General features: G+C 48.4%; 1 protein-coding gene across 4 annotated transcripts; it reads left to right on the forward strand.

The window, feature by feature from the left end:
* The first annotated feature begins 12637 nt into the window (after positions 1 to 12637).
* Positions 12638 to 16461, forward strand: LOC138265269 (E3 SUMO-protein ligase KIAA1586-like). 4 transcript variants are annotated; one of them, XM_069212869.1, is made up of 6 exons: positions 12638 to 13323; positions 13411 to 13462; positions 13545 to 13608; positions 13812 to 13874; positions 13955 to 14011; positions 14138 to 16461. In XM_069212869.1, exon 6 carries the CDS (start codon positions 14540 to 14542, stop codon positions 15926 to 15928), a length of 1389 nt encoding a protein of 462 aa, XP_069068970.1. In that variant the 5' UTR covers positions 12638 to 13323; positions 13411 to 13462; positions 13545 to 13608; positions 13812 to 13874; positions 13955 to 14011; positions 14138 to 14539; the 3' UTR covers positions 15929 to 16461. The 4 variants fall into 4 exon arrangements, with proteins under 4 accessions (XP_069068970.1, XP_069068968.1, XP_069068967.1 ...); XM_069212867.1 differs by having other exon boundaries at positions 12638 to 13462; XM_069212866.1 differs by having other exon boundaries at positions 13411 to 13608.
* The last annotated feature ends 533 nt before the right edge of the window (positions 16462 to 16994 follow it).

Consider the following 16994-nt stretch of genomic DNA (forward strand, 5'->3'; position numbering starts at 1 on the left):
TAACATTGTGGTTTGTACCTCACTTTTTCTGGCTATTTGCTGGTTTTATATGTCTTAGACTGTACAAGTTCAGCTGGTCTCTCCAAAAGAGCAAAGCCTTTTCACACTTCCTACCCTTGTATTCCTCCACAGTGCTCTTTCTGTAAACAGGTTGGTATGTCTTGTGCTTATCGTGTCACATTTGCTGTGCATTCAAAGGCAGAGGTCAAATGTCAGGCTCTACCCAGAGATTTTGGTGTTTACTTTTCTTTCACTGACTTCAAAGTTAGAGGATTTGCTTGGCAATCTTGCTGGATACAGAAGGTAGAGGAAAGGTTTTTTTCTAGCATACAGTTAAATTACATGTGAAAGCATTTCAGAATGTGTCGGAATTAGTAAAGCACTAATGAAGCTTTTTTTTTTTTATTCTGAAGAGCGTTTGAAACAAATACCTATATGATAAAATCAATACCTACTCTATGCCACTGCACTCTACTCTAAACCACAGCACTCTATGCTGCTGCAATCTACTCTGCACCACAACTTACACCACGCTTTGGGCCCCTCTACAACACTGCACTCTGCCACTTAACTATACACCATTTTACTTTGCACTACTCTACACCAACTGCTGCCATTCTACACCACTGCACTCTATACCGCTCTATTATGCGCCACTAATCTATGCCACAGCATTGTACACCACTGAATTCCATGCTGCTACACTACACCACTGGACTCTACTCTGCACCACTGCACTCTATGCAAAATGTACTGTACCCCCACTATAAGCCATGACACTCTACTCTGCACTCTTCACCACTGTACTCTACGCAACTCTAACCTGCACTGCTGCATTTTATGCCAATGTACTCTGGCAACAGTGCACTCTACTCTGCACCATTTTATGCAACTGTACGCTCCAGCACTCCTCTCTACGCAACAGCATTGCCACTAGACTCTACGGCACTATACTGTACTCTACAACACTCTACCTAAATTGACTCTGCACCACTGCTCTCTATGCCACTGTACTCTACATAATGAATTCCTTTTTATTAATATTAGGTTTTATTGAAGTTCACAAACACCTGCAGAAAAAACGCATTGATTCTATCAACTGATTTTAACGTTTCGCCTAAACGTTTTTAAAGGTGCAAATAATGGCTAATATCATACATAATAATCTCTTGACTTGATATATTTAATCTACTTTTTCTTGGCTGCCAATTGTGACAATCCCTTTGCACCACTGCTTCTATGTAAACCCCAAGATCCTTACAGGCTATCTAATTAGTTTAAAAACAGAATGTTCTCATGTTCCAGTATGTCTTTTCTCATGGGTCACAAATACCATGTTTCTGTTCATTGTTCACAAAAGTAAAACATTATAATAAAAAAAAAACACACAATATGTACACACAATTATTATTGATGATAGGGCACAAGACTTGTTGGAATTAGAAAATGTATATCTTCCAATATGTTGTCTCTTCATGGTTCACCACTGTGTGACCTCTGCCAATGCGTTTGCCGAAGGCTCTTCCCTGTTGATGGTTTTCTAAAAAGGTGAGGCTGGCTTTTCCTATTCCCAAACAATAGTGCAAATTGAAATTCAATACCTCTGTCAATGTGTATTAATTTAAAGTGTAAATGTTTTACTGTTCTTTTGTGTGTCTATGATACTTCTATTCATTCCCTTGTAGAAATAGCAGGATTCCCACTTCTGCAAAAAGAAAGGTTAAGCTGTGTGCACATATAATGCATTGCATTCGTCATTTCGTATGTGAGACGACAGTTGTATTACTGTAATATTGTGTGGTGTATGTATATTAATCCTGCATTGTCAATTGTCTTGTCGAATGTTTGAAAACATTCATAGAAAGCCATAACTGTTCTGTGCAAAGTTAAATGTAATGTTCCACTGTGGAGATGGTGTGTAATTTTTATTTTTGATGTGGTAAATGTATGTGCTGTCTTTTCTAAGTTGTTTGCAAACAACTATGACACAGGCACTTTTTAAAAATATAATCCACCATTTTGCTTTGTGTGTTTTGCGTTCGAGTGTTGTATCCCCTATTCAGATCCTAACTTGAGACCATAGGTGTCACTCGCCCATTTCAATTGCTCGGAGTTGGAAAAAAAAAAAAAAAAAAAAAAAAAAAAAAAAAAACACGCAGCAAAAACGATTCCCCACGTCAGTCCTGCGCATGCCTTAACGCGGGATATCTTACTACTCTGAAAAGTGGCTCTCCCCGGGCCGAATGTGCAGCAAACAGCTGCATGCTCTTCATTCACTCTGTGCTGAAACGGCACAAACAGAAATTGGCGGCACTCGCTGTTCCCATTAGAAAATTAGGTCACCGCCGTACATTATGGTTAGATAAATAAGGTTAAGCAATTTCTCGAACCGCTTTAAAAACAGCACATCAAGAAGCATCGCTCGAGATTAAAAGAAACTAACAAGCTCTTTATTTGGAAATTTCACCCTTAAGCATGTGCATATGGAATCTACTAAAATGAACCAACAAACAAGGATGAAGTTAACACACGGAAGCCGACGAGGAAGATACACGTGTGATATATAATAATCTGAAGGCTACCAGTGAACGCCTAGATATATATACGTGCTTTACCTAGCATTAATGCAGTTCTTAACCTTCGTGGGCGGAATGACTCCCCGATACTTGGATATTTTAACTTTTCAGTGCTGAAACAACTGGTTATTAATAATCATGGGCATTTTCGTCCTTGCGCAAACTGATATATTCAGTGTCTAGGGGTGTCTCCTTGCAGACCAGTTTGGCGCCGACCCCATTTAGAACCGACTTTAAGGGACAGCCCTTTAATACCAAACTTCAAAAATGCTGGAAGAAGCGTGTAAGAGATCATTCACATCGTGGCACGGGTAAAATTAGCAAACATTTCATTGTGCTCTGCCTGAGATCAGGGCTGCATCGAGCAAGGCACAAGACATCCCTCCCACGGAAAGAGTGAAGAAAGTGAAAGGTATTTTCTTCAAAAGAAAGACATCCTTCCCAAACCACAAGGAGGTCTACTTTTTAATGCTCTCGTAAATTCGCTGTAAACAAACGAAAGCGGGCAGTCTTTGTATTTAAAAGACACGACTCGACGAACACACCGTAGTTTCAAATATGAAAAATCGCTGCCGGGTTTTTCAATGCACGATTTTCAGTTCAAAACGTCAGCACTGTTGAGAAAGACATAAAAAAAAACACACACACCGAAGCCTTACTTTAAATCACCCACTTATAGAAAAACGGGTGAAAATGGAGGCAGAACTCCTGTGACCGAAATAGAGGCTTTCTGTTCAGAACCTCAACTTATGTGCAGTTTTAAATAAAGTGAACCGGACCCGAAGCTACTGTAGCGCTTTAAACAAGTCAGTGATATTACGCAAGGTCACTTTTGCGCTAAGGGAAATTTGCCAAAAATCACAGGGTGTAGAGGCGATGCAGAGAGTCGACCCGGGATCCCCGGCTCCACAGTCCTCAGCTCCGACCTTAACGCAAATTCCTCTCCCCTTCGATAAGTTCAACCCTCGGCTACAACGGAGATGAACTAAAACCTGGCGAAAAACGACCCCTATTTCACATGTGCGCGCGATTTAAGAGTCGGTGACCGCACATACGAACGTCGTCCGTTGACGTCTCTTCAGAAACATACACGATTTAAACTAACAGTTTCGCAACGTCAAACGCGCTACTCGGTAGAAACTGAGAGCCGAAATTCGAGGACTATAAACCCGCAACCGTCGCGCCAAGAAAATGGCGGCGCCTCGTGGCTGGCAACCGGCTCTCCTTTGTGCGAGAGGCTCCTCAATTTCCAGTTCGTCCATGGCGACGGAGGACTCACGCGTCACCGCCCCCTTGCGGTCACGGGCAGTCCGCGAAATGGCGGCAGGCGAGGCGGGAAAGGCGCAGGCGGCTCTTGCCGCGAAATGGCGACCCCCTTCTTCCTCGAAGTGCGAGTCGTCAAAGAGGGGGCGGGGCAACGGACGTGCGCGCGGTGGGGGGCGGGGATAACACGTAACCGCCACTCCACTCTCTCGCGCAGCCCCGAACGCCCGCGTAATAATGGCGCGTTCGAAAAAAAGACGCTGTCACGAGCGTTCTTCTGACTGCTAAAACGGCTCACGAGAGAGTGTATGTTAGACGTAGACACGACGGCTCGTCCCGCGGAGCAGTATCACGATAATGGGCGTTGCTAACCACCTTTTGCGCGCCAGAGAGAAGTTGCCAGATGTTCAGGAGACGAAGGCGGACGAAGGCGTGCCCAGATCATCACAACCAATGGCCGCCGTGATCAGAGGCAGTCAGGGCGGAGAAGCCTCTAGTTTGTGGGGCGCGAGCCTGTTGGGAATGGATTCAGTCACCGGTTCAGTCTTGAATACCATAGGTGCCACCAGACCCTAGTCAGACAGGAAACTCCCGATTTTTGGAGCCAAAAATGGTTTTATTTTGGCTGTATTGCCGCCTTAAATTGCCCCTACTTCAGTAGAAGTAAATTTGGAAAATGTATTCTCCTGGTTGTTTTATTTTATTTTTTTAAATATCCTACTTTCCTCTACGAAAATCTTGGCCTGTATGGATTATATACTGCCTTGTATATGAGGTGGACGGATTTCGTTGCTTAGTCTGATTTTAGTTGCATGACGACCAACCGTGATTTTAACCTTTTAACTTAGATGTTCGAAAGTGATGAAGCCTGACCTTTCTGACACTTTTAATACCCATGTCAGAGTGTATGTAGCTCTCACTTTTCACTTGTTAATGATTGTAGTAAAGTCGGATTCCACCGTCAGAAGATCTAATTTGTTAAAGTTAAAAGCAGTGTACCAAATAGCATGTGTTTGCGGCTACTGTTTACAGGGAGAATGGCAATTCTCAGTTCGAAACGTATTCTAGGATAGTATAGTTCATTCTGAGGATAAACTACTAAGCCTGGATAAGGGCTATAGTAAGACTTCCATTACGAATGACATGCCATTTTGCAATCCCTGAGTAGAAATGGCAACAACAAGATGTGCAGAATTTAACACACTGCAGGGATTTCCCCCACATATCAGGTGAAACATGGTACATCTAAAGGGTGAAAAGGGAGTTTTAAATACCTGAACTTGCAGATTTTGGAGTGCTACATATTAGCGTCTGCCAATTCTACATTATTATGGGAAATATTGCAGACTTTAAGTTAGTTTACACCCTGTCCAAGTAGGGACCCTCTCTCTAGACAGGGTAAGGGAGTAACACACCTAAGATAACCCCGGCTTACACCCTCTCTTCCTGCCTTTCCTTCACCCCTCTTGTCCACCTACTTCCCCGTCCTACCCGCTTCTTTTGAACCTGTCCGCTAATGCGCAGTTTCCTGCCTGTCCATCTCCGCCTAATGGTCGTTCCCCCTATAATAACTGAATTGCCTTGCCATCTCCGCCCTCTACCCGGGCTCTTTTTTTTTTTTCTTCTTTCTTTTTGCAGTCATCACCGTGACCCGCACCTGGCCAAAGCGACAGCCCTAAACAGAATGCACACCTGCTTCAACAAGGCAACCCATCGCGGGAGGGAGGGTGTGGAAAAAACGGCACCTAACCGCCCTAGCCACCGGGTCACCTTCAAGAAAATTGTGACCTGGCAACAAAATGGCCGTTTAAATACCTGCCCTCCCACCTAGAAATGGCACCCCGGACGCCCAACCGCGTCACGAGCAGTACCACCCTTCCCAAATGATCCCGGGGGGAACTCCTCGTTCCTCCTCCCCCCCCCCCCCCCCCGGACCACATTGGGAAGGAGTGAACAACACCACGACTTGTTTGTGTGTAAAAGGCCGCTTTATTGGAACAGGTGCCTCTGACAATTCCCCCGCCACCTGGGCCTTTGTCTCACAAAACTAAAGCCTCACTACACATAGAATAAACCTATCCCCGGTCCTCCCCCTCCCCTACCCCACCCTCCCCATTCCTACTCTCTTCCTGCCTTTCGTTCACCCCTCTCGTCCACCTACTTCCCCCGTCCTACCCGCTTCTTTTGAACCTGTCCGCTAATGTGCAGTTTCCTGCCTGTCCATCTCCGCCTAATGGTCGTTCCCCCTATAATAACTGAATTGCCCCGCCATCTCTGCCACCAGAAAAAGACCCCGACTTTTTCTGCCCCCCCAACCTAGGCCTCCCTCAGCAAAGCCTTCAGGTGCTCCTTCATTTGTAGCAAAGAAAGTTCCATCCCCATAAACAATAGATGGACCCAGTCGTCCCTAAAAAACGCATCCTCAAAACGCAAGTCTGAATGCACTAAAAAAGACAAACCTTTCTCACCACAGAAAATGCTCATCTCCTTGTTCAACTTGCGCTGCGCCCTCTCTATGGCCCCCGCCAAACCCGATGCGGAACATATGCTGTGAGTACCACATGACACCCCTTCCACTGAGTCAGCAAAGTCTCTAAATCCTTCTTCATCGCTTTCATGAGGTCCAACCCGTAGTCCCCACTAAATCATTCTCCCCTAAATGAATGCATAAGAGATCCGGACTGGGGCCCCTCCCTGCCGCAACTTGCAGTCGCGGTAAAATTTCCTTCCACCGCATCCCACCTTTCCCCAACCACCAGACCTTATAACGCGCAGCATCGAACCTAAATTGTCCCCAAGTGCTGTCCTCCTGGCCTGCCGCTGTGCCCATTTCACAAATGAGTGTCCAACCACCCAAATGTTGAGGTATTCTGCCTCCGGACCCCTCACCACACCTGGAAAATAAAATAAATGAGAAAACATGTATCACTCCTTCACAGCTCGCTAAACCCAAAACTCTTGCCCGCGCACATATCTCCTAAAGCAGTCTGATCTCCACCTGCCCAATGCCATCAGCTCCTCTCTACCCCACCCTTTGTTCCCAGCTTCCGTCGCAACCCCAATCCTGAAAGAGTGTGTACCAAAACTCACAGCATGAACCCCCAGATAAGACAACCCCTTCCTCATAACCCCCAACAACTGAGAAGTTGTCACTCTTTTCCCGTCCACGTGCCGAAATACTAAGCCCTCACTGTGGCCCGGCGCCTCCCTCAATTGCGCCGCCAAGGCCCCGGGACAAATCGCTTTATCAGGGTACCGCCAGAGTAAAACCGTCGCACCCACACCCCTCTGATCTATCTTCGATCTCCTGATTAGAAGCGCGACCCCTTCCGCCCCGGGGCGCAACTCACACCACTGTAGGCCCTGTCGACCCGCTAAACCAAGCAATTCAGATACCCTCAGGGCCTCAAAAAACTTCCAAGACATTAATGTACGGAAAAGCAATGCCTTCCGCGCATCAAAGCGAATCACCCCTAAGGTCGGAAGAGGCGCTTCAACAATTCCAAGGACACGGGGCGCCTAGCCCTCCCTTACGACCTCATTTCTTTTGCCCATTCCTCTAAGATTCTGTGCCCCAACTCACCCGCCGAAGGAGGATAACCCCACAAAAGCTTGCCCATAAACTCCAAGGCTGTTAACTTACCCGCTATCGTCACCCTGGACTGGCCTTTTTCAATCAGTCCCATAATGAACTGCACCACATCTTCAACCATGTCCCCCTGGCTTACCCGTCGCCATGCCCCGGAGCCCAAAAACTCCTCCCAAGCCTTGACATACGCCCGCCTGGTAGACGACGCCAACTAATTCAGCACGAGCCGTAGCATCCTGGAGTGCCTATCCTCCATAGCTCCCCCGGCATGCGCATACTGCGTAAGTCCACACCCGTGGCTAATCCATGGAACCGCTCCCACTGCGAACGAGCCAAAGCATCAGCAATGTCGTTATTAACACCCAGCACATGCCTCGCTCTGAAAAATATATAATTCCGCAAACATTGAAGCACAAACGCCCGCAGCAACTGCAGCACCTGCCCGTCGCGTGCCAACTGTCGATTCACCACATGCACCACTGCCATATTATCCACCCGAAACAACACCCTCGAATGCCTGAGCTCCTGACCCCACAAGCATACCGCTACCACTAGCGGAAGAAACTAAAAAAATGCAATGCTGCGACCTCCACACTTCCACTCATCTGGCCACTCCTCCGCGCACCAGCTCCCCTCCCAGTACAGCCCGAAAACCCATCGCCCCCGACGCATCCAAAAAAAGCTGTACATCCCATTCGCAGTCCCACCAGGCCTTCAAAGGAATCCCATTAAAAGCGTGCAAAAACGTGCTCCACATCCTCAAATCCTCCCGTACGCCTACTTTCAAACAGACGTGGTGATGCAGCATCACCCCCCCTGACAATGCCAATGCCAGACGCCTGCAAAATGTCCTTCCCCTTCTTACTACCCGACAGGTGAAATTCAAATGCCCCAAAAACACCTGAATGTCACGCATAGTGACCTTCTGCTTCCTCAACATATCGGAAATTCTCTGCAGCATGTCCGCTTTTTTCTCCTCCGGCAAACGGGCCACTCCCGTCACCGTATCTAACTCGATACCCAAAAAGGACAGCGCCGTTCCTGGCCCCACTGTCTTGTCGGGAGCCAAGGGCACACCAATGTCTCCCATGATCTCCATGAACCGACCCAGCACCGCCGCACAACGCGGGCTGGCCGCCGGAGAAGCAAAAAATAAAACATCCAAATAATGCCTCACCTGATTGTGACCCGTGAGCTTTGAGAATGTCCATTGCAACGCCGAACTGAAACACTCAAAAAGCGCACATGAGCTAGAACACCCCATAGGGAGGGCTTTGTCTACGTACCAAAACCCCTGAAATTGAATTCCCAGTAATTCAAAATCCTCCGGATGTACTGGCAGTAACCGAAACGCCGACTTAATGTCAGACTTAGCCATGAGCGCACCAGGCCCCAACTGCTCCACCATTTCAATAGCCACGTCCACCGACGCATAGGACACCTTCGATAATGCTTCTGGGATGAAATCGTTAACCGACATCCCCTCAGGCCATGACTAATGGTGAATCAATCTGAACTGTCCACTCTCCTTCTTGGGCACCACCCCAATCGGGGACACGATGAGGTTTTGCATCGGCCAATCTGAAAAAGGGCCAGCCATGCGTCCTTCCCTCACCTCCTTGTCCAATTTCTGCTGCACCAACTCCTCCCTACCGCGCACCGATCGCAAATTCTCCGCCCACTGCCGCACCCGCGGACCTTCGTACCCCAAACGGAAACCGAACCGAAAGCCCCGAATGAGGAATTCTTGCATCACCTGCCCTGTCATAGCCCGCTAAGCACGTCTCCACCTTAACCGGAGTATGAGCCTTTTCCTGCAACACCCGAACGCTTACGCTGGGTGTCCCTGCCCCCATAATTAGCCGTTTGGCCGCCGCCGCCTCCTTGGCCCTGTGCACTTCCAGAACCGGAGGCACCTTGAGATCCCGTACAGTGTGTGACCGGGTGACGTCCCGCGCATTTTGAGCACTCGTGTCGGAACTTGCAATATTCCCTTGTGCACAAGCCTTTATTGTAATCCCAACAGGCGCCGGAGCGCCCCGTCCCTGAACTGCTGGAGTGAGCTGGACTAGAGCCCCCGGACCCCACCCCTGCTCACCAAAGGGCCGATAAGTTATGGGCAGCCCACTGGCCGTAAATACTGTCTTCCCGAATTTCGCGGGACCCATGGTATGCTGCCAAAGGTCGGAATCAATCTCACCCCATTTCACCTCCGGATCTGCTGCCATCCTGGCCCGAAATTCCTCATCATATTGGCGCCACGCGTACCCACCGTAATTAAGCTGCGCCTTCCGAATAATATCCATATATTTGAACAAAGCCACTGCCCGCTCCGGAAAGCGCTCACAGTAGACGCTCGCAATAATCAGGAAGGCCGCCGTCCAGTTCTCAATATTTACCGACACCTTTGGTCTCTTAGAAAGCTCCCATTCCTCCTCCTTGGAACCCTCTTTTGCGCGCACCTCCCGGTGAAGCAACTTCAAGACATCCACATACTCCCCTTTCCATATTTTGTCCTTTGTTGCTGGCATTAAATGTGCCCCTAACGGTTTCGCGGTGCCCATGTAGGGCAACTTAACCCGCTTAGGGGCCGGTTCCCCCTCCTTCTCTTCTTTTGCCGTACCTGACGAAGAATTGCCCTGTCCGTCTCCAGCCGCACCCCCTTCCCCCCCCCTTTTACGGCACCGTCCCCACTGTTACCCACCCCACTGTCAGTAGCCACCCCCATGTCCTTCATATAGACTCCCTTAACCAAACGCACCGAGTCCACCTTCGCTTCCATAGCAACAGAAACCATAGAGCTCACAGATTCCTTACCTGGAGAAAGCAACGGGGGCCACTCTAGAGCCTTCCACACCTCCATGCCATTGCCGCCTCTCCTACCATCATGAATACGCGCGATCACCCGCGTCTCCTTCTGAAATGACTAAAGGACAGGATTAACGACCCTGTCCCCCTCCCTCTCCCTCTCTCCCACCAATCTGACTCACTCCTACTCTCCACCAACTCCCCTTCTTCAACAGTCGCGTCCGAGTCCTCCACGCGTCGCTCACCACCACCGTGCTCACGGTTCCGGCCGCAACCGCCACAAACCTCACAACCAACAGTCATAGCTCCACTCCCCCCGTATACCTGATGGGCCCGGACGCTGCTCCCGCAGGGCAGCAGCATCGGTGGGCGCAAAACCCTTACTGCCACACCGCCCAGTGGGAGCGTCCGCAGCCACGCGCCGTCGTCTGCTCCATCCCATTGACGCCATCCGGCCGGTCGCTCCATACCCCGCCTTCTCTTCTCGCCAGGGGGACTGAGCCGCAAACTGCTCACCTGGCTCATCCTCTTCAAAATCCAGCGTGTCCTGCCAAAGAAGGTCCGGTGTGCCGGGTGGTGAAACTGCCTCCTCAACCAAGCCCTCAGTCGACCCCCCCCTCCTCTCAACTTGCTCCACTTGCCCTGCACCTTCCCTCCCCCCACCCTCCCCTGTTTTGCCCCATAAACCCTGGAGGGGACCTTAGGGCCCATCCCCCCTGTGTGCAGATCCCCCTCCCCCCACCCTCCCCCCTCCTGTTCCTGTCCCGCCTCGTCTTCACTGCTTCTCCATTGCAGCATCGTGGGCCACTTTTTGGACAGTGGCACCCTCGGGTCTACTGCCTCCTGCTGCCACCCCCCCTTCCCCCTCCCCCCAACCCAAGTGTCTGGGGCGACCCCCCCTTCCTCCTTCCCAGCCCTCGTCTCCACCAGGGCCTTCTCTCCCCTCCCCACGTCTGTGCCTCGAGGCCCTTGCGGGCCTCCGTCCTTAGCAAACTTTGAAGGCGGCACACACTCCAGCGCCCTGTCCCCATGGGAACACGCGCTGAGCCAGGCGTGTCTTGCAGATTAGCGCGGGCCGCGCACTCAGCTCTAAGCTGCTGAGAAGCGCATCCCGCCTTCTTGGGCTTCCCTGGAGGCGCGGCCCCAGATGCCCGCCTCCCCCGGACCTGCCCATGCCGCACCTCTTCTCCCCGGCCCTCCCGCAGCCCTCGCTCCCTTCCTCACCTGCATGGCTGACGACGTGGCGCGCGGTGGCGAACATGCCAAAACCGCTGCCACACCCGCAGAGGCCTGACGCTCCGGGTGCTCTGGCGCCAATGCCTCCGGCCGCAACAAGTCCAGGCGTCCCGCTGGCTCAAGCAGCGCCAACGCCTTACAGACGTTTTCTTCCGCCATGACCACGCGGCAACGTTGAGGATAGAACCTTCGCAACTACGGACCTCCGTCAACGAAATACCCAGGCATGTTTGTTTCTTTCTCTGCCCTTCCTGCAATATTTATTTAAATTTTTTTACCGCCTAACAGCACGTTGAAAACCCAAAAAACTGCACCTAACCGCCTTAGCCACCGGCCACCAGGTCACCTTCAACAAAATGGTGACCTGGCAACAAAATGGCCGTTTAAATACCTGCCCTCCCACCTAGAAATGGCACCCCGGACGCCCAACCGCATGGCGGGCAGTACCACCCTTCCCAAATGATCCCATGGGGGAACTCCTCGTTCCTCCTCCTCCCCCCAGGACCCCAATATTAGCTGCAGACACGGCGGCTCGTCCCGCGGAGCAGTATCACGATAATGGGCGGCAATGTTCCCTGTAAGGCGCACGCGCACCTTTCCTTCCCCCATCGCACAGGCCCCTTTGGCAAGCGCACGTTCTTGCAACGTCGCTCCCTGCATCGTGCGGCAGAGAGGACGTCAGCGCTGTGTCTACAAAACAGACACAGCACGAGAAAAGGGTCACTCTTTGCCGCCGACGAGCAGGAAGGACATCTTCAGGACGCAGGTTTGCAGGTAAGGTATTATCACTTTCTCAGCTCAAATAAGCCTTTTAGAGCGATAGTCGTGCTCTCCTATTGCAGAAAATGCTCATATTTGAATATGGATTGAAGTCTATGAAAACAGCGTTTAAAGGCCGCGGGGAGTGTTTTAAACATCATTTGGCGTACTTTAGCATACAAGCGAGCAAGTGATATTTATGTTGAAAATGAATGGTTAGTGAGCTAGGAAATGCTTCCGAACAGTAGAAAATGTGCTGTTATCAACTTTTCCATCATTGTCATACTTCATAGTTGTTTATATGCATTATCACTTTCTCAGCGCAAATAAGCCTTTTAGAGCGATAGTCGTGCTCTCCTATTGCAGAAAATGCTCATATTTGAATCTGGATTGAAGTCAATGAAAACAGCGTTTAAAGGCCACGGGGAGTGTTTTAAACATCATGTGGCGTACTTTAGCATACAAGCGAGCAAGTGATATTTATGTTGAAAATGAATGGTTAGTGAGCTAGGAAATGCTTCAGAACAGTAGAAAATGTGCTGTTATCAACTTTTCCATCATTGTCATACTTCATAGTTGTTTATATGCATTATCACTTTCTCAGCGCAAATAAGCCTTTTAGAGCGATAGTCGTGCTCTCCTATTGCAGAAAATGCTCATATTTGAATCTGGATTGAAGTAGATGAAAACAGCGTTTAAAGGCCGCAGGCAATGTTCACTGTAAGGCTCGCGCGCACCTTTCCTTCCCCCATCGCGCAGGCCCCTTTGGCAAGCGCACACGTTGCAACGTTCTTGCAACGTCGCTCCCTGCATCATGCACAGCAAATGTGACAAGACAACAACAAGGCGTAAAGGCACCTTCATTGCTCATTCACCGTCTGAATGGACAGAACACTTTTTTTTGTCCGCTTGCCAGAACGAGCCAGTAGGCCTAAAAATGGCTCACCCTTATAAATCCAATTAGTCATAGCGAATGGCTGAGCAGATAACTTGAGGCCTGTAAAGGCCGCATCATCGAAGGGCTAACGCATGATGTAGGTTTCCAAACAGACGATAATATGGAACCAGAGTTCATCTAAACTGAAAGCCCAGGTAACTACTCAATTGCTCTGGAACTGTCATGCATAATGTTTTTATAACTCCTATAGCCTAAGCTAAATATCTTCTTTCCAATTACAGCCAGTCACCATTTGCATTTGAACAGGCAGGCATGAGTACCAAGGAAGACCAGGTAAATCTGTAGACGTTCCAGGTGGGATTAAGGGTCTCTACATAAATCCCGTTCATGATCCACACCTTTGCTTCTATTACAGGTTTGTCGGACAGAGCAAGTTAAAGATTTGAATGGACCGACATGTGTAGAAGCATAAGGACCAGGTAATTATTTGGTAGGTACCCCATCTGGGTCACCTGGCACATTATAATATGACAACATGATGTAACCAACTGTTAACCATCTTTTCTTTTGCTGCAGGCGTCTCAGACTGTACTGGTCATTATTTGGTAGATTTCACTTGTGATGCACCTAGTACATTATAAAATGAAAACATTCTTAAACCCTTTTTTTTGTTCTTTTGCAGGCTTCTTAGACAGTTCTAACATTGGTTAGAAAAGGCAGACGTGACTACAAGCAGAAAGACCAGGTAAATATTTAGTAGTTTTCCCTTGCAGTACATCTTGAACACAAGCATGTGCTGTAACCATGTTTTTTCTTCTATTGCAGACATCTTAGACAGTGTTACATCGACAGGCAGGTGTGAGATCAAACAGAAAGGCCCAGGTAATTGCTTGCTACATTTTCCAAGAGATAGCTCAGTCTTGTCTGGTAGATTGCATTCAATAGCATAAAAAACAACTTTAAATAATGTTCCTCACTTTAATTAATGTCCTTTTTTTTTTTTTGCAGGATTTGCGGCACAGTAGGCTCAGACTGATTGGCACCAAAATGTTCAAGCGCAAAGCTGTGACTTCATCAGAGAGCAGTGCTTCACCACAAAGGAAGAAATGCTGTCTTGTGTTCAAAGAAGAATGGCTGAAAGAAATTGTGGAGACTGAGACACAGAAGTCCAGGAGCAAGGTTTGCGTACAACTGGGAGAGCTATTTTTATACAATCCAGAAGTAGGCCTGATTTGTAAAGTATGTGCAGAAGCAAAGATCGCAGGGGACTTTTCTACTGGGAAGAAATGGAGTGATGGCTGAAAGCTGGACTACTTGAAACGCCATTTATGTAGCAGAGTTCATGAATCTGCTTTGGTGACATTGAGAAATAAAAGTGCTGCTGCCAGGCTGGGTTTTGGAGTGCGCACCATGCTAACGGAAACCGCCAGTGACAGAGCAAACAGACTAGAAGTAGTTGAACGGCAAAGATCCCTGCCTGAAGAGATAAAGATTCTCATCAACAATGTGTTGCTAGCAGTCAAAATGAACACATCAATGTTATCTGTTCAAGACATCCATGACCACGTCGCATTGTATGTGAAGATACCAGACAGCTGGAGGAGCAAGAACTATGCCTTTGAGTTTTTGGAGGCCATCAACAGCGTAATACGCTCTGACCTCATGGCAGAACTTCGCAGTGCTCGGTATCACACATTGATAATTGATGAGAGCACAGATATTTCAGTTACAAAAATGCTCATCCTCTACTTCAAGTTCCGATCTGTAACATCAACAGAGCACAAAACAGTGTTTGGGGGAATTGTAACTCTGAGTGCATGCAATGCGGAGGCTATCACTACAGCTGTAAAAGAGTTCTACGCTGCCAATAAGCTGGACCTTATGAAAATGGTCATGTTTACATCAGATGGTGCATCAGTGATGCTGGGAAAGAACAATGGTGTTGCTACCCGCCTCAAACAATCCATTCCTCATCTAGTTGAGCAGCACTGTGTTGCGCACAGAGAAGATTTGGGAGTTGATGATGCCTGGAAAAAAGTGCCGATGATCAGGGAAATGGAAACATTACTGAGGACTGTCTACACTGTGTTCTCCCGCTCACCTTTAAGAAAGTCCAAGCTGGACGAAATTGCTTTGGTCACTGAATGTGAAGCGGTCTCCTTTTGGCCACTCAATGAGGTGCGGTGGCTTTCAAGGCATTTTGCTGTTGGTGCACTCTTGCATAATTATGAGGTTGCTCTCAAATACTTTGATCATGAAAGAGTTGAGGAGAATGACCCAATTGCTAAATATTGCTACAAAAAACTATCGGATTCAAACAACCATATTTCCTTTGCAGCACTAAATGACATTCTGGGTGAACTTGCATCTTTGTGCAAGTTGTTTCAGAAAAGCTCTTTGACCACCATTGAAGCTGTACAGTATGCAAGAGCAAAAATTACCCAAATAAAGGAACAGTACTTGGGCGACACCGTCTTTTGGAGCGACACAGTAAGAGATCTGATGGCTTTGTGCAGAGAGGACCAAGAGTATGATAGTGAGCAGATGTTATCTTTCATTAAACTTCTTTGTGAGCACATGGAAAGAAGGTTCCCAGAAGATGAATTGAAGGAATGGACAAGCTTTGATTTCCATACAGTAACAACACAATCACAGTTTGATTTTGGGACTGAGAATGTACAAAGACTTGTTGAGAAGTATAAGAAGGTCTTGGTCCTGGGTGATTGTGACACCCCTGGTGATGTTGTTCGGCAGTACAGAGATTATAAATATGTGGTGGCAGCGCATATAAAACACTGATTGTTTAGGACCTTTCAAGACATGGTGAATTTCACTCTGCGGAATGCTGCACAGTATAGTGTTGTATCTCAGCTTGTTGATATCTGTGCAACTTTCCAGGTTTCAAGTGCAGACTGCGAACGAGGATTCAGCCTCATGAACTCAATCAAGTCCAAATTAAGAAACAGACTAGAGGAGAGTCACCTAGATATGCTGATGAGGACAAAGGCTTGCCTCTCAAATGGGAAAGTTGATTTAGACCGAGTTTATCAGCACTGGAAAAATGGCAAGGACCGGCGAGAAAAACAAACATGTCACACATCTAACGTTGACACCTGACTTGTCTAAACTCTGATGCGGCTTCTCCTTCAGTCCGTGTGTGGGTGGGGTAGGAACATTTCTCAGCCTGTATCTTGGCAGGGGCATCATGGCATTCATCAGCAGTGTGTTCATCAAACTGTAAATGTTAACCAATTGTACAACTGGCTGTATTTGATGTGCGGGGTCCTCTGCAGCACTCTGAGAGTATTCATTAAAGTTTCATAATGGTTCAACCTCCTGATTTCTGTTTTCTCTAACTGGGGTGTAGGTGGCACTTAACAGGTCATGTCCTAGGGGTGTGCAACCAGGTCACAAAACTGCCTTGATGCCCTATTGCATGGAGCAATGATATCCCTTTTTTGCTTTAGTGGTATGGAGAGGCTAATGCCAAAGATCTTGGCTAGTTATGCGCTGCACGCGCGTGAATGGTCAATTTCTTGGCGCACGTATCGTTGGCTGCAGCGCACAGAGACCGCACACTGCCTCACACAGTGGAAAAAAATTAGAGGGAACATTGATGCGAGGTGCTAACCACCTTTTGCCCGCCAGAGAGAAGTTGCCAGAGGTTTAGGAGACGAGGGCGGACGAAGGTGTGCCCAAATCATCTCGACCTATGGCAGCCGTGATCAGAGGCAGTCAGGCCGGGGAAGCCTCTAGTTTGTGGGGCGTGAGCCTGTTGGGAATGGATTCAGTCACTGGTTCATTCTTGAATACCATAGGTGCCAGCAGACCCTAGTCAGACAGGAAACTCCCGATTTTTGGAGGC

Source organism: Pleurodeles waltl, chromosome 11, assembly GCF_031143425.1.
Source record: "Pleurodeles waltl isolate 20211129_DDA chromosome 11, aPleWal1.hap1.20221129, whole genome shotgun sequence".
Classification (NCBI taxonomy): domain Eukaryota; kingdom Metazoa; phylum Chordata; class Amphibia; order Caudata; family Salamandridae; genus Pleurodeles; species Pleurodeles waltl.

What these genes read in the sequence shown, in the direction of transcription:
- LOC138265269 (XM_069212868.1), top strand. Translation starts at nt 14,540, where the DNA reads ATGCTAACGGAAACCGCCAGTGACAGAGCAAACAGACTAGAAGTAGTT.